Source organism: Macaca thibetana, chromosome 3, assembly GCF_024542745.1.
Source record: "Macaca thibetana thibetana isolate TM-01 chromosome 3, ASM2454274v1, whole genome shotgun sequence".
NCBI classification, from domain to species: domain Eukaryota; kingdom Metazoa; phylum Chordata; class Mammalia; order Primates; family Cercopithecidae; genus Macaca; species Macaca thibetana.
Window position 1 is genome coordinate 56,547,496 of NC_065580.1, and position 22,606 is coordinate 56,570,101.

Genomic DNA, 22,606 nt, shown 5'->3' on the forward strand with positions numbered 1-22,606 from the left:
AAAAGTACTTTGTTCTGTTGTTTTTTTGTTGTTGTTTTGTTTTGTTTTTTGAGACAGTCTCCCTCTGTCACCCAGGATGGAGTGCAGTGGTGCAAATCTTGGCTCACTGCAACTTCCACTTCCTGGGTTCCAGCGATTCTCCTGCCTCAGCCTCCTGAGTAGCTGAGATTACAGGTATGCACCATCATGCCCAGCTAATTTTTGTATTTTTAGTACAGACAGGGTTTCACCATGTTGGCCAGGCTGGTCTCAAACTCCTGACCTCAGGTGATTCGCCTGCCTTGGCCTCCCAAAGTGCTAGGATTAGAGGCATGAGCCACTGTGCCCAGCCTGTTATGTTGTATTTGAAATCCCAAATACAAATGCCACAAAGATGCAGCTCTTTCCTTTTTTAAAGCACTCTCAACGCTATACACTCCTTATCATGTTGTAAATTACATATGTATTGGTGTGATTCATGTGTGTCTTCCCTCCTGACTACATATTCCAAGAGGGCAGAAATCATATGGGTTGCTTACCACTGGACACACAGGGTCCATAATGCTGGCAAAACATACTTGTGTAAAGAATAAAGAATAAGATCAGAATGAGAAGCCCACTGTAACCCTTTCCCCTTGTCTTAGGGTCAGTCCCTAAAGAACCCACATACCACTTACCAGCCCCATGAGCAGCCGCTGGTGGCTGTCTTCCTCCTGCAAGAGGGGTGTTAATCTTGGCCCTGAAATGAAATAGAGCAATAGTTAAGCTCTGAGCAGTTTTCATGAGATGGGTTAGAGGAAGAAGAATCAGCCTGGGTTTCCGTTCTCTGAGTCATTGGGAAAACATAACACTTCCCTGACAGGATGAAAATTTTTCATCACCTAAGTGTGACCTACTCCTACAAGGTGAACTTATCAGAGCCATGTGAAACAGGGAATGACCAAGAAAGGAAGAAAACACATTCCTCAACCCCAGTAGGCTCTAGCTTTGATTTTTGTTTAACACTAAAACTCACTGCTAAGAACCTCTGCTCCACTGAAAACAGAGGGACTTGGGCCTTCTCTTAACCCTTCTGGGATCATAAACTGAGGGAACAGGGCTCAGTGGAAGGACTGCATGGCTCCTTTCTACTTTCTGAACCCTGTAGTTCAGTAGCCTTGGGAGTTACTGAGCTGAGGAGGCCAGTCAATTACTGCAGCAAATACTACTAACTGGCACAAGTTATCAGACTACAAAGGTAGCTAGGAAAAGGTGGAAAAGTGATATGTTAAATGAAATGGTACTTTCTCCACCGTGATTTGCAATGCACACTACAGTGTAGTAGCCCTAGGGGCAGACAAACCCAGTTTTGCTGGAAAATCTGCCCCAAAGCACTTCTAACATCTTTGTATTCCATTCTTTTCTTCTTAAATACTTGAGATCCAGTGCCAGGCAAGAGGGTAGAACCACCCTGCTCAGTGGGCTGGCAACTCCTTCTGGGAGGGCATAGATATCTCTTGACCCCCTGGGATAAATCTTCCCTGGATCCCACACAACCCTTCTGATTGATATGAAACAATTTAACATGTGGATCCAACAGCCCTGCATTTCACAGAATGTTCTGTTTCAGGCAGTGACATTCTTTATGGGGAACTAGTATATGCAAAGCATATGCGAGGAAAGGGAAGAGTTTCCTAAAGTGCATTAAGAGAGACTGACTAGTAGCAGGATGCAAACGGCCTTGACACATAGAGTAGCTCCATAAGCAGGGCAGGAGGGGTGGCATGACAGAAACCTCAACCAGACTAGCAACATTCCCCGTTGCAAAACCCCCAGCAATGCAAGGATGGTATGCCTGAAACACACACACGCATGCCCCTGTCTGGCAGGGCAGATCCCCTGGCTTCAGGCATTGATGGCCTGGTAAGGCAGGGGCTGGTTCCTCCTGGTCTGGTCAGTGAGCCCAGGCTCTGTCAGCCTAAGCTGGATGACAAGTGCACTGTCACAGTTCACTGTGCTGTGTGCACAGTTGCAGGAGGTGCAGCAATGCACAGTATAAAATAGTTTCCATTAGAGTCACCCAACATCCAAGCCCATAAAACAGGATTGGGATATAAAAACAAAAGCTTATTTAATGAACGCTGACCTTCATGAGGCATGGAAGTGTTCTTCTGGCAACTACAAACAAGCCTATGCCTGAATATGCTCAGCATTCCCCTCCCCTCGTTTCACCTGGCCAAGTCCCCTTTGTTTATCAAGACTTAACTCACATGTCAGCCCTTTGGGGAGCCTCTTCCAACCTCCCTCCCTCTCCAGCCATCCCCGCTCCTGACCTATCCTCTCACTCCCTACACCTACAGATTACATAATACCTGTCATTTGGTTTAGAAGCCACACGTTAACATTTCTTCCTTACACACTAAGGATAAAGGAGCCACCTCAGGTACCCACATGCGCTAAGCACTATGCTAGGTGCTATCTGCATTACCCCAGTTAGTCTCATTTTCTCCTCATTCCCCTGAGGAGGACAGTGCACAAATGGTTAAGTGACTTGCCCAGGAGCACTTGGTTCACATGAGGCCATGCTGGAATATAAGTCCAGCTCTGTCTAGCTCTCAAGCCTATGCTCTTTCCACACTGCTTACCTGGAAGCTCCTCATCTTTATACCTCTAGGACCTCTGTGCCCAATTTTTAACCAAAATGAGAGGCACATACAAGGCAAGACCTGGTAGGATCAGACAGCTAGAAAGCAAGCAGCGCCAAGCCAAGGGAATTGCCAAAATGCATCCTTGTGGGCACAGCCAGAGGGCAGCTCTGTATGACAGGAAATAAGGAGAACCGCAAGGCAATGCATCACCCAGGGACTCCCACAGCAAAAGCACATTCAGCAGCTGTCCCCGGAGGTCCTGGCGCCTAGACAGACATGGGAAGAGCTGTGCAGCCACTCTAACAACAAGATATTAAAAGGTGCTGCCTGCACCACACTACTGGAAGTGATTTTCTTGCCAACCCACAGTGGTAGGAAGAACAGTGCTACAAACAAAACACTGACTGAAACCCAGAAGGCTTTATTACAGATCTTTTCTTACCCAAATTTCTTGCTTCTAGGTTAGAAATCACCCTACGAAGAAATTAGCCATGTTATTCATAGACAGCATTGCTTTTAAAAAATTTAAAGCCACATTATACAAAGATATCCTCCTTTAAAAATGCATAAAAACCACTGTAGAAACTATTCTTAGGCTGCTGAAAATCATTTCACTACATTTGATCAATGTAGTGAAAGCCACATTAGGCAATTATAAAATCTCAAAACCCTTTAGTGCCAACAACGGCAATAATTTAAAACAATTGTAGCTCTCAGTTAAAATAATGGGGACAGAAAATAGAACAGAGGTTGGAATGGGGCCTATACTTTTAGTACTCTGAGATGACTCATATATCCAGAAAATAGGCTTTCAAAATAAGAGCAAGCTCACTAGCCCACTGACACTTAAAAAAAAAAAAAATCAAACGAGTATTTGCCTTTTTCTCCTAAAATGCTCACTAATAGGAAATTTCTTTACCACTTATCCATTGTAAACATCTATTCACAGGTTACAAGTCTATAAGGTTCAACATATAAGCTTTTCCCACTAGAAATTCCAGCAACAAATTCCAGAATAGGGTCCAAGTGGATGCATTTGTGAAGCTGACAATATCATTTTGCTGGGGATATGCAACAAAAGTAAACTACTTCTATAAAAGGTAGCCAACAAAACAAAGTAATTGTAAATGTTAACCATCTTACAGATACGATAACCTCTAATTTCACTTACTTTATTGCATTATCAAGAATAGTCCTCACGTATGCCGTGGACCTTCTTTTTCCTGTTTTCTAGGAGTGAGAACACATCAGGAGTATGGAAGGTAAAGGTTTTATTGGTGACTTTTCACATCAAGGACATAATGCAATACAGTTAAGAGCATCAGATAGAAGAAATATATTTTCCAGGTAATCAGAACACCTAGATTTTTCAAAAAGTTTTAAGAAACATTTTATTCTGAAACAATTACAGATTCACAGGAAACTGCAAGTCAACTATATACTACATACAACAACACTAATCTATGTGCAGCGATACTAGAGAGAGATCCAATGTACCCTCCACCCAGTCTCCTCAGTGCTTATATCTTACATAACTAGAGCACAATATCAAAATCAAAAATTGACATTGGTACAATGTGTGTCATTCTATGTCATCTTATCATGTTTAGATTCATGTCCCACAAGATACCACCACAATCAAGATAGAGAACTCTTCGATCACCCCTAAAGATTTCCCTAGGTCGCCCCTGGACAGTGAGTCACATCCACTATTCTCCCTCCAACTACCCCAACCCCTAATGACCACTAATTTGGGAACACCTAGATTTTTTAAAATCAATTTTTAACTACGTAAGTAACCTGAGAACACATCTGAGACGTGGATATTAATCGTACTCTACTATGAATGTGCTGTGTGTCCCTTAAACTTTCTGCTCTTCAGTTTCCTCCCCAGGAGAACAGAGATCATAGAAGCATCTCTGCCTACTGAGATCAGTAATGACAACGTTCGAGTGCCTGGCAATTGAGAACAGTGCTGCACATGGAAGCCAGCCTTATGATTTAAAGGCATCGCCTGGATCCAGTCCACTATGCCTGGCAGCTGGCTTTGTTCTCACTGACCCACTCATACCTCTTCAGAGATCAGGTTGTGCCACTCTCTCCTGACCACAATGTTGTTATAGTGGAAGTGTGGCTTGGCATACTTAACATATTCTAGGTTGGAGTTCAGTTTTTCCCAGTAGCCCTTAAAGTTGAGCACCTGTAGGAGACAAAAACATCAGTGGCCTTCAGAGGCAGGCCCAGTGGCCCAAACCACCCAGCGAGTATCACGCACGCCTTATTTCCCCAGCTCTCATGGCCCACGTTTCTGAGTGAATACATTCCACAGAGGATGGCATTCTAGACCCAATAGGGATTCTCAAATAGACTTAAAGGATCTTGTTTCCCCACTTCATTTTCTATCTTTTTGGTTTTGTTTTGTTTTTTTAACCACATAGAGAATTGCTGCTCACTTCTCAAAACCAACAGGACTTCCCTGGGTTGAGGCTTAGCAGGGAAACCTGTATTAAACACATTGAGTCATTTCCTCCCTAGAGCCCTGTTTTTATGACTTAGGTGGTGTCAACAGTGCCATGTTCACTAAGACAAAGTTCATTAACATTTGGATAAGTAGAGTAGGCGTACTTTCCTGCTAAACTTATTTACTCCCAAGGACATTTTTCAAAACCTAGGAATCAAAAACAGATAAAATGAACTAATTTTACATTGTCACATACACCAAAACAGAATTAGTCAGCATTCTATCTAGATCTTTGAATTATTGATATAATTGTACTACCCTGAAGCAAGAATGTATCCATTATATTCATTTTTAAATAATAAAATGCAATGTTAATACATTCTTAGTGTTGAAGGATATTCTGACACAAACCAAAAAAGGTAGACTTATGATACTTTTTGCCAAAATATGTGCATTTACAAATGATTTGATTGGGGCCAGAGATGTAATGTGTGGTCATAAAACTAAGTGAGCTATTGCCTGCCAAGGTGACAGACTTGGCTGAACTGCAAGAAAAATAAGAAAACTTAAAAAACAAAAAACAAAAAACAAAAACAAACCTCGATCAAGAAAAATGCCCTCATGTTAAATTATAGCACATTATTACCATTTTTATTCAAAAGACAGTCATAATTGGTTTGAAATGTATTTTGGAGTATCAGTAAAGTGAATAACATAACATTAAAACTTGCTGTTTCAGAAGCCTGAAATGCCCATCCAGCCAACATCCCTCCTCCCAGAGACAGAAAAAACTCTTGCCAAGAAAGTCTCATTTCCAGGGGAAAACATGAATCAGATCCCACTCCTCACTTGACTCACCTCACTCATCTTTTCTTTCCCTTTCCATTTAGTTATAATGAATGTACACTTATCCACCCTTTGGTTCTTCTTTGTATTTAAGAAAAAAAAAAAAAAAGACAAGACAAATCCTGTAGACGTTTGACAGAATTAGGTCCCTGACTGGAAGTCTCTAAAGATTTCTTGCTGTCCTAATCTGGGCTCAGGCACAGGAGTGCCAAAAGCCAGAACACTAATTGGTGTTGTGGTGACATCTAGCGTTCTGTTGAGCTATTAACTCCTCCTGCTTGGCCACAGGAGTCCCACCACCCACGCAGTTCACCCAGATGTTGCCCAGGACAGGATATGGAAGGGGAGAAAGTCAGGTGCCCTCTACCTGTCATCTGGCCCCATCCCCTCAAGTCAAATGCTATCCTGTTGTTAGAAGTCCCCACTCCCTGCAGCTCCTAAGAAAAGATCTCGCCCAAATTACCTTCCTTCTTACTCCATTTTTAAAAATCCCTTTCCTCATAACCTTTTGGGGAGGTAGGCACATTTTTCGTAGTTTTGTTTTATTTTAAATTAACAAATAATTGTATACATTTATGGGTTGCAATGTGGTGTTTCAATACATGCATACATTGTGGAATTATCAAATCAGGCTAATTAGCATAGCCATCTGTCTGCTAAGAAGAAACAGATAAAACAGAGCTCGCCACATGTCCGTGGACAGGCTTTTGAGGGGCTCCAGCACCCACTGCCTAAATGTAAAACAGAGCATGTGTTTGTATGAGTGCTCTTCTGGGGAGACAGTCTATAGCTTGCACCAGATTTTCAAAGAAATCCATGGCCTAAAATAGACTAGAGTTAGAAGGAAAAGGATCTGAATTTAAAATAAAACAAAAATTAAAACTTACATTTAAGTAAGAAATACTGTTAGCCAAACATCCCAAAAATATTTTCACATGAACTTACATCGTTTTCAGAGAGGTCACTGACCTAATATAGATATTAGAATATCTATAATATCTTACAGATATTAAGATGATACAGAAAAAAAAACTATGTCACTATTTGGTATCCACTAGAGAAGTGATAATTTTTCTCAGTTAAGAAATGCAGCCTGGTGCGATGGGTCATGCCTGTAATCCCAGCACTTTGGGAGGCAGAGGCAGGCAGATCACAAGGTCAAGAGATCAAGACCACCCTGGCCAACATGATGAAACCCCATGTCTACTAAAAATACAAAAATTAGCTGGGTGTGCTTGCATGCACCTGTAGTCCCAGCTACTTGGGAGGCTGAGGCAGGAGAATCACTTGAACCCGGGAGGCGGAGGTTGCAGTGAGCCAAGATGGCACCACTGCACTCCAGCCTGGCGACAGAGCGAGACTCTGTCTCCAAAAAAAAGAAATGCACAGAGATCATTGTAAGTTGGAAAGTCTATTTGAGACAGTGAAGGACAAGGAAAGGATGTTCCAGGTGGGACTCTTAGGTGTGAGCAAAGACAGAGACTATAACCTGGATTCGGGGCTCAGATCTGAGCCAGAGCATTAGAGCCAACAGCACTTCATTCTCTATGGTGAAGACAATACCCTCCAGCATGGGCAACTCCCAGCCTCAGCTGCCCATTGGAACCACCTGGGTCCCATCCCCAATTTGATTTAATTGGCCTGGGGTGTGCCTGAGCCTTATGAGTTTTACAAGTTCCCCCAAGTGATCCTAACATTCAGCCACGACTGAGAACAGTGAGCATGTTCAAGTAATCCTGGGCACCCCACCCTCAAACACTTAATTCAATCTATACACCTCTAGTTTATTGTGTGGTTTTAAAATAGGAGATATAGTTGAAGAGGTAGTTAGGGCCAAATCTTTGAGGGATTCTAAATGCCAAGGTGACGCCAGCATGCTCATTATCCCAGAGAATAAAAGGATCTCCCACATAACATTTTAGATGCTGTAACCCAGAATGGAGGGGAGGGGAAGGGAGAGTTGAATCTGCAGAATCCCATCCTAAGAGCCAAGACACACCATTGCACCACCTATGCTCTAGGCTGAGCCTGGTCAAGAAACAACAGATGCTGGTGAGACTGTGGAGAAATAGAAATGCTTTTACACTGTTGGTGGGAATGTAAACTAGTTCAACCATTGTGGAGGACAGTATGGCGATTTCTCAAAGACCTAGAACCAGAAGTATTATACCATTTGACCCAGCAATCCCATTGCTGGGTATATACCCAAAGGGATACAAATCCTTCTATTATAAAGCTACATGCACATGTATGTTCACTGCAGCACTATTCACAATAGTGAAGAAATGGAATCAATCCAAATGCCCATTAATGATAGACTGGATAAAGAAAATGTGGTACATATACACATGGAATACTATGCAGCCACAAAAAAGAACAAGATCATGTCCTTTGCAGGGACACAGATGGAGCTGGAAGCCATTATCCTCAGCAAACTAACACAGGGAGAGAAAACCGAATGCCACTTGTTCTCACTTATAAGTGGGAGCTGAACAATGAGAACACATGGACACAGGGAGGGGAACAACACACACTCGGGCCTCTTGGGGGTTTGGGGGAAGGAAAGCATCAGAGTAAATAGCTAATGCATGCTGGGCTTAATACCTAGGTGATGGGTTGATAGGTGCAGCAAACCACTGTGGCATACGTTTACCTATGTAACAAACCTGCATGTCCTGCACATGTATCCTGGAACTTAAAATTAAAAAAAAAAAAAAAAAAAAAAAAAAAAAAAGGATGAACCTGGGAGCACAGGAAATCACTGTCAATCAGCTAGCACTTATCCAACAAAGCAAATACTGTACTCATCAGGAACAACAGCACCACAAAATGAAAGCCACAACCGCCCAAAAAGCCCATCACCAGCTACTTGAAAAGAGCTAATAAAGCTTTAAAAATAAAACACAAAAATGCTGTATAAGAAACATACCCATGCCAGGTGCAGTGGCTCACACCTGCAATTCCAGCACTTTGGGAGGCCAAGATGGGTGGATTACTTGAGCTCAGGAGTTCGAGACCTGGGCAACATGGTGAAAACCTGGCTCTACTAAAAATGCAAAAAATTAGCTGGGCATGGTGGCGTGTACTTGTAGTCCCAGCTACTTGGAAAGCTGAGATGGGAGGATCACCTGAACCTGGGGAGGCAGAGGTTGCAGTGAGCCAAGATCATGCCACTGCATTCCAGCCTGGATGACAGAATGAGACTGTCTTAAAAAATAAACCAAAGCAAAGAAAAATACCCCTGAATTAGAGACAATGTTAGAAGCAATCAGATCCTCAAGGAATGACCTAGAAGCATTTTCCTACATAAAGGGGAGTTTTTTCTCGTAGGATGACCTGAAATAATTGCCAAACACAGCCCATCACAACTATTCACTGAACAAAAGAACCAGTGGGTTACATTAAGGAATTGTTTCCCATTTATTATTTGGATTGCTGATTAATCCAAAAACAAACAAACAAAAAAACTCTGTGGTACTGGTTCATCTGCAAATTACTGCCAGAAAAAAAAAAAAAAATCTGTCTTTCATTTCTAAAAGGCCCTCTGGCTTTGGTCCTACTTCTGCTGATTAACCAGCATCTTCTTACAGAGGAGTCGGCCAGCTCAAAGAGAACCATTTCCTCTGTGTGCCAGGACTCAACTAGCACAGCTAAAGCATCATCCAATTTGGCTCTTCAGTGGATCCCATCTCAGTATCAGCTTTTACTTACAGCCCAGAGAAACACAGTGACCCACTACCTCTAAGCACTGACAGAATAAATAGAAAATGTTGTGTATACATAAAGCTAGGAAGGCACTAAACTAAGATGCTCTAAACAGGAACACTCATTCACAGGGTAAGTGACCAGAACTACTAAGGCTGCCCACTTAGGGAAATGCATTCTGCAATTTCAAGGTCTCCTGAATATAAATGGACTCGCTCCTTATCTCGCAAAAATTTCCACTTACTTGCCCATCTGGGTAGTTTCTATTATTTTCAATGGGTTGAATTTTTTTCTAAAAATGAAATCACTAAATATGGCTCTAAACTATTCCATCTCACAATCAGTTTATGCCCTGAGAAAGTCAATGCTAAGCTCTTTCCCTCCTCTCAGTCTTGAGAATTAAAAACACTTGTCCCCAACCAAAACTATGAATAAGACCAGCACAGTGTAGTAGCTGGTAGAAGAGGAACAAAAACAAGAATCCTCCATCCTGGGTCTGTTCCTCAATTTCATCATCTAGGAAGTAGCCTGAAGACACCCCCATTGGTACAGAAACAACAGGAATGAAATCACTAGCCTCAAGCTCTTCTTTTTGTTTTTGTTTTTTTGAGATGCAGTCTCCCTCTGTCGCCCAGGCTGGAGTGCAATGGCGCAATCTTGGCTCACTGCAACCTCCAACTCCCAGGTTCAAGCAATTCTCCTGCCTCAGCCTCCCGGGTAGCTGGGACTACAGGCGCCCACCACCATGCCCAGCTAATTTTTGCATTTTTAGTAGAGACAGGGGTTTCACCGTGTTGGCCAAGCCAGTCTCGAACTGCTGACCTCAGGTGATCCACCCGCCTAGGCCTCCCAAAATGATGGGATTATAGGCATGAGCCACCGTGCCCAGCCAGTATCATCTTATTTTTTTAATCTATGCTAATCTACCTCTAATTAGTATTTTTTTGTTGCATCATAAAATTAAGGTTTATGGTATCCACTGGCCTCACTATAATTAACTGTTCCAGAAAATATGTGCAAACTGAACTTTGGGAAATCAGTATTTCCCACATAACCAACTAACACGGCTATTGATGCTACATCTTTGTCAAAGCAACAATTTTTAAAAATTGTAAACTATTACATTGTAATTATACCAATACTTCAGACCACTAAAAATCTTTTTATTTAAGTGATCATGGTTGTCTGTATTGTGGGGGTCAAGTCTTTTGTGCTTTTGTGTCTTTTGTGCTTCACTAAGCAATTAATTACACTCACGCTCTGCCCAATTAAAACTTTGTGTTTTGTTTGTGAGGTGGAGTCTTGCTCTGTCACCCAGGCTGGAGTGCAGTGGCGTGATCTTGGCTCACTGCAACCTCCACCTCCCAGGTTCAAGGAATTCTCTTGCCTCAGCCTCCCAAGTACTGGGGGTTACAGGCGTGCACCACCATACTCTGCTAATTTTTATATTTTCTATAGAGACAGGGTTTCACCATGTTGGCCAGGCTGGTCTCGAACTCCTGGCCTCAAGTGATCCACCCACCTCGGCCTCCCAAAGTGCTGGGATTACAGGTGTGAGCCAGCGCACTCAGCCTAAAACAGTTTAACACCAGTGAAAAAGCAGATAAGTCTCTGAATGGAGAGCAGCCCAGGTATAAACTACTCTTCTCCCAGTTGCTCAGGGACATCAGACGACTGATAGACATTGGCAGTAACACCCTCACATCTGAGTGGCCATAAGTAGAAAGGAGCAGTAAGTTTTTGTCCTTCCCAGTCTCCGAGTCAGGTAATCAACAATCTCTAACAAGTGACTAAATACAGATGTCCAACTTAAAGACTGTGGTAAAAATATCCCATTTCTCCATTTGTATCATGCTCATCTTTATACTTATATTTATTTTCCAGTTTTAAAAACTCATACATGCTTCCTGTGGTTGAATAGTTTTAATGGTTTTTCTTCTCATAAAATGAAGGGCAGGCCAAGTGTGGTGACTCATGTGTGTAATCCCAGCACTTTGTGAGGCTGAGGTGGGATGATCCCTCGAGGCCAGGAATTTGAGATCAGCCCCAGCAACATACTAAGACCCTGTCTCCACAGGAAAAAAAAAAAAAAAAAAAAAATTAGCCAGGCTTGGTGGCGTGTGCCTGTGGTCCCAACTACTTGGGAGTCTGATGTGGGAGGACTGCTTACACCCAGGAAGTCAAGGCTGCAGTGAGCCACTATGGCACCACTGCACTCCAGCCTGGGTGACAGAGGGAGACCCTATCTCAATCAATCAATCAATCAATCAAAATTTTTAAAAAATAAAAATAAAATCAAGGGCAATTTTTAGCCTTTTATGAAAGTTGCCGTTTCCCTAGAGCAATCCATAGTTTACAAAGGGATAAAATCATTCTTAGGAAGGACACTGTTAATGACATTCCTTTTAAGGCAAGCACCTTGTTTCAATATATTTCCTGTTTAGGAAATGACACCAGTTTTTAAATGACACCAGTCATTTTTAAAATGACTTTGAGAACTATTTATAAGATGAGGAAGTCCTTTGTCTCTCTAAGGAAGATTTTCTGATTTAACTGGTTTATCCTGCCCAAGATGTTCATATAGGTCTTAGTCTGTTACAGCAGCTACACCAAAATACTATAAACCAGATGGCTTATCAGCAAATTTATTTCTCACAGTTCTTCAGACTGGAGTGCCCAAAATCAGGTTGTGGTCAGATGTGGTGTCTGATAAGGGCCCACTTCCTAGACCTCCATGTGTTCACTGTAACCTCATGTGGCGGGAGGGCAAGTTGGCTCTGTAGGGTCTCTTCTATGAGGGTACTAATTGCAATCGCCAGGGCTCTGCCCTCATGAACTAATGACCTCCCAAAGGCACAATGTTGATAAGGTTGTAGTAAAACTGGTAAACTCATAAATCCCTTGTAAATGTAAATTAGCCCTTGTCAGGCCTCTGAGCCCAAGCTAAGCCATCATATCCCCTGTGACCTACAGTATACATCCAGATGGCCTAAAGGAAGTGAAGAATCACAAAAGAAGTGAAAATGGCCAGTTCCTGCCTGAACTGATGACATTCTACCATTGTGATTTGTTCCTACCCCACCTTAACTGAGCGATTAACCTTGTGAAATTCCTTCTCCTGGCTCAGAAGCTCCCCCACTGAGCACCTTGTGACCCCTGCCCCTACCTGAAAGAGGTAATTTGACTGTAATTTGTACCCTTTGACTGTAATTTTCCACTACCCACCCAAATCCTATAAAATGGCCCCACCCCTACCTCCCTTCGCAGACTCTCTTCGGACTCAGCCCGCCTTCACCCAGGTGATTAAAAAGCTTTATTGCTCACACAAAGCCTGTTTGGTGGTCTCTTCACACAGACGCAAGTGACATTTGGTACCAAAGACCTGGAACAGGAGGACTCCTTCGGGAGACCGGTCCCCTGTCCTCGCCCTCACTTCCGTGAGGAGATCCACCTATGACCTCAGGTCCTCAGACCGACCAGCCCAAGGAACATCTCACCACTTTCAAATCGGGTGGGCGGTCTTTTCACTCTCTTCTCCAGCCTCTCTTGCTACCCTTCAATCTCCCTGTCCTTCCAATTCCAGTTCTTTTTCCTCTGAAGTAGAGACAAAGGAGACACATATTATCTGTGGACCCAAAACTCCGGTGTCAGTCACAGACTCTGGAAGACAGTCTTCCCTTGGTGTTTTAATCACTGCAGGGAGGCCTGCCTGATTATTCACTCACACTCCATTGGTGTCTGATCACCATGGGGACACCTGCCCACATTCACCCAGGCTTGGTGGCATGTGCCTGTGGTCCTGGGGTCATTCACCCACATTCCCTTGGTGGCAAGTCAATTACAGGGACACTTGCTTTGGCTGCTCACCCACATTGCAGCCCAGGGCTGCTCACTACACCCCACTTCTCTCTGTGTCTCTACCCTCTCTTTTATCTGGGCTTGCCTCCTTCACTATAGCAACCTTTCACCCTCCATTCCCTCTTCTTCTCCCTCAGCCTGTGTTCTCAAAGACTTAAAACCTCTTCAACTCTCACCTGACCTAAAACCTAAGCACCTTATTTTCTTCTGCAACACTGCTTGGCCCCAGTACAAACTCAATAATGGTTCTAAATAGCCAGAAAACAGCACTTTTGATTTCTCCATTTTACAAGACCTGGATGATTTTTGTCGAAAAATGAGCAAATGGGTCTGAGGTACCTGACGTCCAGGCATTCTTTTACACATTGGTCCCTCCCTAGTCTCTGCTCCCACGCGACTCATTCCAAATCTGTCTTCTTTCTCTCTTGTCTGTTCCTTCAGTCTCCACCCCAAGCTCTGAGTCCTCTGAATCCTCCTTTTCTGCAGACCCATCTGACCTCTCCCCTCCTCCCCAGGCTGCTCCTCATGAGGCCAAGCCAGGTCCCAATTCTTCTTCAGCCTCCACTCCCCTACCCTATAATCCTTTTATCACCTCCCCTCCTCACACCTGGTCTGGCTTACAGTTTCCTTCCGCTACTAGCCCTCCCCTACCTGCCCAACAATTTCCTCTTAAAGAGGTGGCTGGAGCTAAAGGCACAGTCAAGGTTAATGCTCCTTTTTATTTATCCAACCTCTCCCAAATCAGTTAGCATTTAGGCTCTTTTTCATCAAATATAAAAACCCAGCCCAGTTCATGGTCCATTTGGCAACAACCCTTAGACGCTTTACCGCCCTAGACCCAGAAGGGCCAGAAGGCTGTCTTATTTTCAATATGCATTTTATTACCCAATCCGCTCCTGACATTACATAAAGCTCCAAAAATCAGATTCCAGCCCTCAAACCCCACAACAGGACTTAATTAACCTCACCTTCAAAGTGTACAATAATAGAGTAGAGGCAGCCAAGTAGCAACATATTTCTGAGTTGCAATTCCTTGCCTCCACTGTGAGAGAAACCCCAGCCACATCTCCAGCACACAAGAACTTCAAAATGCCTAAGCCGCAGCGGTCAAGCATTACTTCAGGACCTCCTCCCCCAGGATCTTACTTCAGTGCCGGAAATCTGGCCACTGGGCCAAGGAATGCCCACAGCCCAGGATTCCTCCTAAGCTGTGTCCCATCTGTGCGGGACCCCACTGGAAATCAGACTGTCCAACTCGCCTGGCAGCCACTCCCGGAGCCCCTGGAACTCTGACCCAAGGCTGACTCCTTCCCAGATCTTCTCAGCTTAGCAGCTGAAGACTGATGCTGCCCGATTGCCTCAGAAGCTTCCTGGACCATCACAGATGCTTTCAGTAACTCTTACAGTGGAAGGTAAGCCTGTCCCCTTCTTAATCAATACAGAGGCTACCCACTCCACATTACCTTCTTTCCAAGGGCATATTTCCCTTGCCTCCGTAACTGTTGTGGGTATTGACGGCCAGGCTTCAAAACCCCTTAAAACTCCCCGACTCTGGTGCCAACTTGGACAATATTCTTGTATGCACTCCTTTTTAGTTATCCCCACCTGCCCAGTTCCCTGATTAGGTCAAGACATTTTAACTAAATTATCCGCTTCCCTGACTATTCCTAGGCTATAGTCACACCTCATTGCTGCCTTTTCCCCAGTTCAAAGCCTCCTTCACATTCTCTCCTTATATCTCCCCACCTCAATCCACAAGTATAGGATACCTCTACTCCCTCCTTGGTGACAGATCACGCACCCCTTACCATCCTATTAAAACCTAATTACCCTTACCCTGCTCAATGCCAATATCCCATTCCTCAGCACACTTTAAAAGGATTAAAGCCTGTTATCACTCACCTGTTACAGCATGGCCTTTTAAAGCCTATAAACTCTCCTTACAATTCCCCCATTTTGCCTGTCCCAAAAACAGACAAGCCTTATAGGTTAGTTCAGGATCTGCACCTATCAACCAAATTGTTTTGCCTATCCACCCCATGGTGCCAAACCCATATACTCTCCTATCCTCAATACCTCTCTCCACAACCCATTATTCTATTCTAAATAAACCTAGTTGACCCCATAGATCCTAAATCCTTTCCCCACTTCCCTTTCCATTCCTTAAAAAACAGCTCCCACACTAGCTCTCCCTAACTCATCACTCCCTTTTCATTACACACAGCTGAAGTGCAGGGCTGTGTGGTAGGAGTTCTTACACAAGAGCCAGGACAGCACCCCGTAGCTTTTCTGTCCAAACGACTTGATCTTACTATTTTAGCCTAGCCTTCACGTCTGCATGCGGCAGCTGCCGCTGCTTTAATACTTTTAGAGGCCCTCAAAATCACAAACTATGTGCTCAACTCACTCTCTACAATTCTCATAACTTCCAAAATCTATTTTCTTCCTCACACCTGATGCATATACTTTCTGCCCCCCTTCCACTACCTCTCAGCAAGCCAAACTCATTGCCTTAACTCCAGCCCTCACTCTTGCAAAAGGATTACATGTCAATATTTATACGACTCTAAATATGCCTTCCATATCCTCACCACCATGCTGTTATATGGGCAAAAAGAGGTTTCCTCACTATGCAAGGGTCCTCCATCATTAATGCCTCTTTAATAAAAACTCTTCTCAAGGCCACTTTACTTCCAAAGGAAGCTGGAGTCATTCCCTGCAAAGGCCATCAAAATGTGTCAGATCCCATCACTCAAGGCAACGCTTATGCTGATAAGGTAGCTAAAGCAGCAGCTAGTGTTCCAACTTCTGTCCCTCACTGCCAGTTTTCCTCCTTCTCATCGGTCACTTCCACCTACTTCCCCACTGAAACTTCCACCTATCAATCTCTTCCCACACAAGGCAAATGGTTCTTAGACCAAGGAAAATATCTCCTTCCAGCCTCACAGGCCCATTCTATTCTGTCGTCATTTCATAACCTCTTCCATGTAGGTTACAAGCCACTAGCCCATCTCTTAGAACCTCTCATTTCCTTTCCATCATGGAAATCTATTCTCAAGGAAATCACTTCTCAGTGTTCCATCTGCTATTCTACTACTCCTCAGGGATTGTTCAGGCCCCCTCCCTTCCCTATACATTCAAGCTCAGGGATTTGCCCCTGCCCAGGACTGGAAAATCAATTTTACTCACATGCCCCAAGTCAGGAAACTTAAATACCTCTTGGTCTGGGTAGACACATTCACTGGATGGGTAGAGGCCTTTCCCACAGGGTCTAAGAAGGCCACCACAGTCATTTCTTCCCTTCTGTCAGACATAATTCCTCAGTTTGGCCTTCCCACCTCTATACAGTCCAATAATGGACAGGCCTTTACTAGTCAAATCACCCAAGCAGTTTCTCAGGCTCTTGGTATTCAGTGGAACCTTCAGACCCCTATCATTCTCAATCTGCAGGAAAGGCAAAATGGACCAATGGTCTTAAAAAAAACACACCTTACCAAGTTCAGCCACCAACTTAAAAAGGACTGAACAATACTTTTCCCACTTGCCCTTCTCAGAATTCAGGCCTGTCCTCGGGATGCTACGGGGTACAGCCCATTTGAGCTCCTGTATGGATGCTCTGTTTTATTAGGGCCCAGTGTCATTCCAGACACCAGCCCAACTTGAACTGCACCCCAAAAACTTGTCATCCCTACTATGTTCTGTCTAGTCATACTCCTATTCACTGTTCTCTACTACTCATAAATGTCCTGCTCTTGTTTACACTGCCGGTTTACACTATTTCTCCAAGTCATCACAGCTAATATCTCCTCATGCTATCCCCAAACCACCACTCTTAACTCCCTTTTAGAGTGGATAGATGATCTTTGCTGACAGGGTACACTCCAATACTTTCACTCTGATGAAGTCCTATTCTTTACCTTTATATTCATTCTTATTCTTGTTCCTGTTCTTATGCCACCCTCTTCCTCCCCCCAGCTATGTCCACCACACTACCAATCTCACTCACTCTCTCCTAGCCATTTCTAATCCATCTTTAACAAATAATTGCTGGCTTTGCATTTCTCTTTCCTCCAAAATCTCTGAGGCCTCAACTTACTCACTGCAAAAAAAAAAAAAAAAAAAAAAAAAAAGACTCTATATTTTTAAATGAAAAGTGTTGTTTTTACCTAAATCAATCTGGCCTGGTATATGACAACATAAAAAAACTCAAGGATAGAGCCTAAACTTGCCAACCAAGCAAGTAATTACATTGAACCCCCTTGGGTCCTCTCTAATTGGATGTCCTCCCAATTTAGTCCTTTAGTATCTGTTTTTCTCATTCTCTTATTCGGACCTTGTGTTTAGTTTCTCAATTCATCCAAAACCATATCCAGGCCATCACCAATCATTCTATACAACAAATGCTCCTTCTAACAACCCCACAATATCACCCCTTACCACAAAATCTTCCTTCAGCTTAATCTCTCCCACTCTAGATTCCCATGCCTCCCCTAATCCTGCTCAGGCCTCTGAATATCAGGCCTCTGAACCCAAGCTAAGCCATCATATCCCCTGTGACCTGCACGTACACATCCAGATGGCCTGAAGCAAGTGAAGAATCACAAAAGAAGTGAAAATGGCTGGTTCCTGCCTTAACTGATGACATTCCACCATTGTGATATGTTTCTTCCCCACCTTAACTGAGTGATTAACCTTGTGAAATTCCTTCTTCTGGCTCAGTAGCTCCCCGGCTGAGCACCTTTTGACCCCTGCCCGAAAGAGAACAACCCCCTTTGACTGTAATTTTCCACTACCCACCCAAATCCTATAAAATGGCCCCACCCCTATCTCCCTTCGCTGACTCTCTTTTCAGACTCAGCCCACCTGCACCCAGGTGATTAAAAAGCTTTATTGTTCACACAAAGCCCGTTTGGTGGTCTCTTCACATGGACGCGTGTGACATCCCTTTCACTGAATATCAATTTATCATAAGAATCAAATGCTATAAAAATCGTCATAGCCTTTCACCCAATATTACTTCTGGGCTCTTAACCTTAGGGGAATAGATCAAAAGAAAAACTATATGTATAAAAATATTCACTTTGGGAGGCCAAGGTGGGCAGATCACCTGAGGTCAGGAGTTCAAGACCAGCCTGACCAACATGGTGAAACCCCACCTCTACTAAAAATACAAAAATTATCTGGGCATGGTGGTGCACGCCTGTAATCTCAGCTACTCAGGAGGCTGAGTAGAACAAAACAGAAGAACAATTGAGTTAAGGCACTGCAACCCAGCAGGGCATGGTGGCTCATACCTGTAATACCAACACTTTGGGAGGCCGAGTTGGGAGGATGGCTTTAGCCTAGGAGTTCGAAACTAGCTTGGACAACATAGTAATTCCCTGTCTCTACAAAAAAAAAAAAAAGTTTTAATTAACCAGACCTGATGACATGCACATGTAGTTCTAGCTACTCAGGAGGCTGAAGGAGGAGGACTGCTTGAGCCCAGGAGTTCAAGGTTGCAGTGAGCTATGACTGTGTCACTGCACTCTAGCCTGGGTAACAGAGTGAGACCCTACCTCAAAATAAAATATGACATACTTATTGTGGTGTTTTGTATGTATTAATTTTCATCCACCCACCCCTGGTTCATAATGCCCATAGCCTTTGTTACAGCCTACTGTTATAATATTGGGTGTTTTAGGCTTCGGAACCAGGACTAGTCTCAGGAAACTCTCTCTCCTGCTTTCCTTTCACCTGCCCTAAGGCAGGACTCTCCCCCCACCACCACTCCCCACCACCACCCCCGCCCCACCCCCCTACCTTTCTGATTGTGGATCTTAAGACCCTCCCCTAAGAGGGCCCCACCTTATACCCTGGAGGAAAGGAATGCTTCCATAAAAATCCCAGAGGACTGGGTTGGGGAAGTTTCCCCATAGCTGAACAGGTGGAGGTTCCTGGAGGGTGGTGAGTCCAATGAGGGCCTGGAAGCTCCACGCCCCTTCCTCCAGACCTTACTCTATGCATCTCTTCATCTGTATCCTTTGCAATATCCTTTATAATAGGCCACTAAACATGTTTCCCTGAGTTCTGTGAGCCACCCCAGCTAATTAACCAAACCTAAAGAGGTTTCGTGGGAACCCCAACTTGAAGACAGTTGGTCAGAAGTTCCAGAGGCCTGGACTTGCACCTGGTATCTGAGGGTATGGAAGGTAGTCTTGGGGACTATGCCCCCCAACCTGTGGGATCTGACACTGTCTCTGGGTAGGTAGCGTCAGAACTGAATTAGAGGACACCCAGCTGCTGTCTGCTGCTTGGTGCGTGAGGAAAGAATTCCCACACATTTGGTAACAGAAGTGTTTTCTGTGTTGATTATTGTTGCAGTGCGAGAGAGAGAAAACACAGTTTGGACAGAGTTTTTCCTCACACACTTATTAATTTAAAATAATAAAAATAAAAAGACACTGCCATCCAGTGGAATCCTATACAGTCATTAGAAATTATAATAAGTTTACATAGCAACATGAAAAAATGTTTACAATAACATAATTTCTAAAATTTATCTAATATCTCTAGATCACAATTACTACTGGGTAAAATATGCATACCTATAACAAAAGCCAAGAGGAAATGGGGGAGAAGAGACAGTTGGTACATTAGGCACTATAGAATTGTGGATGATATTTCTTTCAAAATTTTTCTTCACTGGTTTGTTGTCCATTAAAAAAATTATGGTCTGGCATGGTGGTTCACACCTATAATCCTAGCACTCTGAGAGGCTAAGGCAGGAGGATGACTTGAGGCCAGTAGATTGAGATCAGCCTGGCAACATAGCAAGATCCCATCTCTACAAAAAAAATAAGAAAAAATAAGAAACTGGATGGGTGTGGTGACTCATGACTATAGTCCAACTACTCAGGAGGCTGAGATGGAAGGACTGCTTGAGCCCAGGAATTAGAGATTTTAGTGAGCTATAATCATGCCACTGCACTCCAGCCTGGGCAACAAAAGGAGACCCCATCTCTAAAAATAAAATAAAAACACATTATGGATTTGGTAAGACTAGTGGAAAGGGCAGAAACAATAAACAATAAATAAAATGAAAGGGTGGAATCTTTTAAAACACCTTTTAAACTATTAACAAAACCTTTCTTTTCTCTTCATCTTCACGTGTTAGTAGGACTTCACAGCAGTCCCATGCTTTTGCCTGGAAACACAGATCATCAGTCTATTTTTAAGGGATTCTTCTTAAGACCAAAACCTAGAACCACTAACCTGGGCCCCGATCTGCGCTCTCTCGCCCGCAGTGAATCACTGTGACCTCAAATGCCACAGCCTTCCCCCAGCTGCCCAGGCCTAGCTTGCCCTTCACAGATACAAAAGAATCAAATGGAAATAAAAGGCATCAGCACCCGGAGCTCCCTGCTGCCAGAAGTTGAGATTTCCCAGTCTACATCAAGCTATGATTAACAGGAGGCAATGCCAAATGCCAAAAACAACAAAGGAGCTTCAAGGAAACTGCACTAAAATACTCCCCCTAGTTTTAACGACATACATATTATTTTCTACTCACTGCACCCCATTCTCATATGGTACTCCGAAACTATTCTGAAGCCACCAGGTTGCAGAAAGACACTAACAGCTACAGCTTAATGTTCAGAGGTTGATGGAGACCACGTAGTGGGCCAATACAGATCACTCTTGAGAAACAAAAAAGCTGTTTTTAGAACCAGAAGGAAATTAGATAATCCTAGCCCACATTACTTAATGGTTTTAAGACTGGAAATTCTGTGTGTGTGTGTGTGTGTGTGTGTGTGTGCGCGCGCACTCATTTTGAGGGAGTAATAGTTGTGCAAATAAAGTAAAAGCAGCTACCAGCCTCTCTAAAGATCATCTACCAGACCTCCCTAGTACAGCCTGGCCTGAGGCACAGTTTTGGAAGGTTTAAGTTGAGCACCGTAATTCTCTTCTATCTTCAGGAAACTTCCTTCTTCAAAGAGCATTCCTGAGAATTGCCATACTATCATACTCAGTGATCACTCACCCATGTAGGAAGGATTCTCCAGAAAACCCACCCTAGTGCCTCGCCCTCCCCGCCCCAGCCAATTTGCAATCCCTTTTGGAACCACCATAATACTCAGGCAGCAGAGCTTTAATCATGTGTCTGTACTTTCGTTTCTTGCTCTAAGGGACCTACCTTCATAAAAGGCAATGCAATGTCTTCTGTCACAAGAGTTATTCCAGGAATTTCCTATAGTGGGGAAAAAAACACACCGCTGCTCAGTGTATGAGCTACCACTAGCTCAAGCTTTCAGGGAGTGTTTTCTGCACAGAAAGAAGCTAAGGGCAGCTTCCAGTTTCTAACCTCTACTTTAAATAAACCTTGGAGCACATAAATAACAGTGAATATAGCCTAGCCTATCTCTTGCCTCCAGAAGGAACGTATTCTTTAAAGTCACAATTATAATAGTTGACAGGGTCTCTAAACGAAAGGAAAAGACAATTACAAAGAAATAGAGAGCAAATAGGGTATTTTTATACATTTCTATTAAAGAACAAATGAGGCAAATTATGTTTGCACCAAATGTAATGATAAAGAGGAAATGTTTCATTATCAATACTCCTTCCTCTCTTCTTTCACTTAAATGTATTATAGTTGGCCCCTACCTCACTAGAAGGAACCAAGACTAACGGAATTCTTGCATGACTTGGCTGGATAATTGTTCTGTACCTCATTGTCCTCTGTAATTTCAGAGGTAAGAGCTCCCCATAAAAAAGTTTCTGCAGCAGCCAGGTGCAGTGGCTCGCACCTGTAATCCCAGAACTTTGGGAGGCCAAGGCTGGCAGATCACTTTAGATCAGGAGTTGGAGACCAGCCTGGCCAACATGGTGAAACCCCGTCTCTACTAAAAAACAAAAAAATTAGCCAGGCATGGTGGCGGGTGCCTGTATTTCCAGCAACTCAGGAGGCTGAGGCAGGAGAATCACTTGAGCCTGGGAGGTGGAGGTTGCAATGAGCTGAGATTGTGCCATTGCACTCCAGCTTGGATGACAGAGCAAGACTCCATCTCTAAAGAAAAAAAAAAGTTTGTGCAGCGCTATCATCATGGCAAATCTGAAAAGTGAACAATTCATTTCAAGAAGGGCAAAT

General features: G+C 43.5%; 1 protein-coding gene across 1 annotated transcript in view; it reads right to left on the minus strand.

Annotated features, from left to right (window-relative positions):
- Positions 1 to 22,606, minus strand: part of GSAP (gamma-secretase activating protein) — a 104,688-nt gene that overhangs the window by 14,504 nt on the left and 67,578 nt on the right. The window contains exons 19-23 of the mRNA XM_050782746.1: positions 21,653 to 21,706; positions 4,678 to 4,806; positions 3,778 to 3,836; positions 3,049 to 3,080; positions 657 to 718 (exon numbers count right to left, since the gene is read on the minus strand). Coding sequence (XP_050638703.1) covers positions 657 to 718; positions 3,049 to 3,080; positions 3,778 to 3,836; positions 4,678 to 4,806; positions 21,653 to 21,706 — 336 coding nt within the window. The remainder of the gene's footprint in view (positions 1 to 656; positions 719 to 3,048; positions 3,081 to 3,777; positions 3,837 to 4,677; positions 4,807 to 21,652; positions 21,707 to 22,606) is intronic.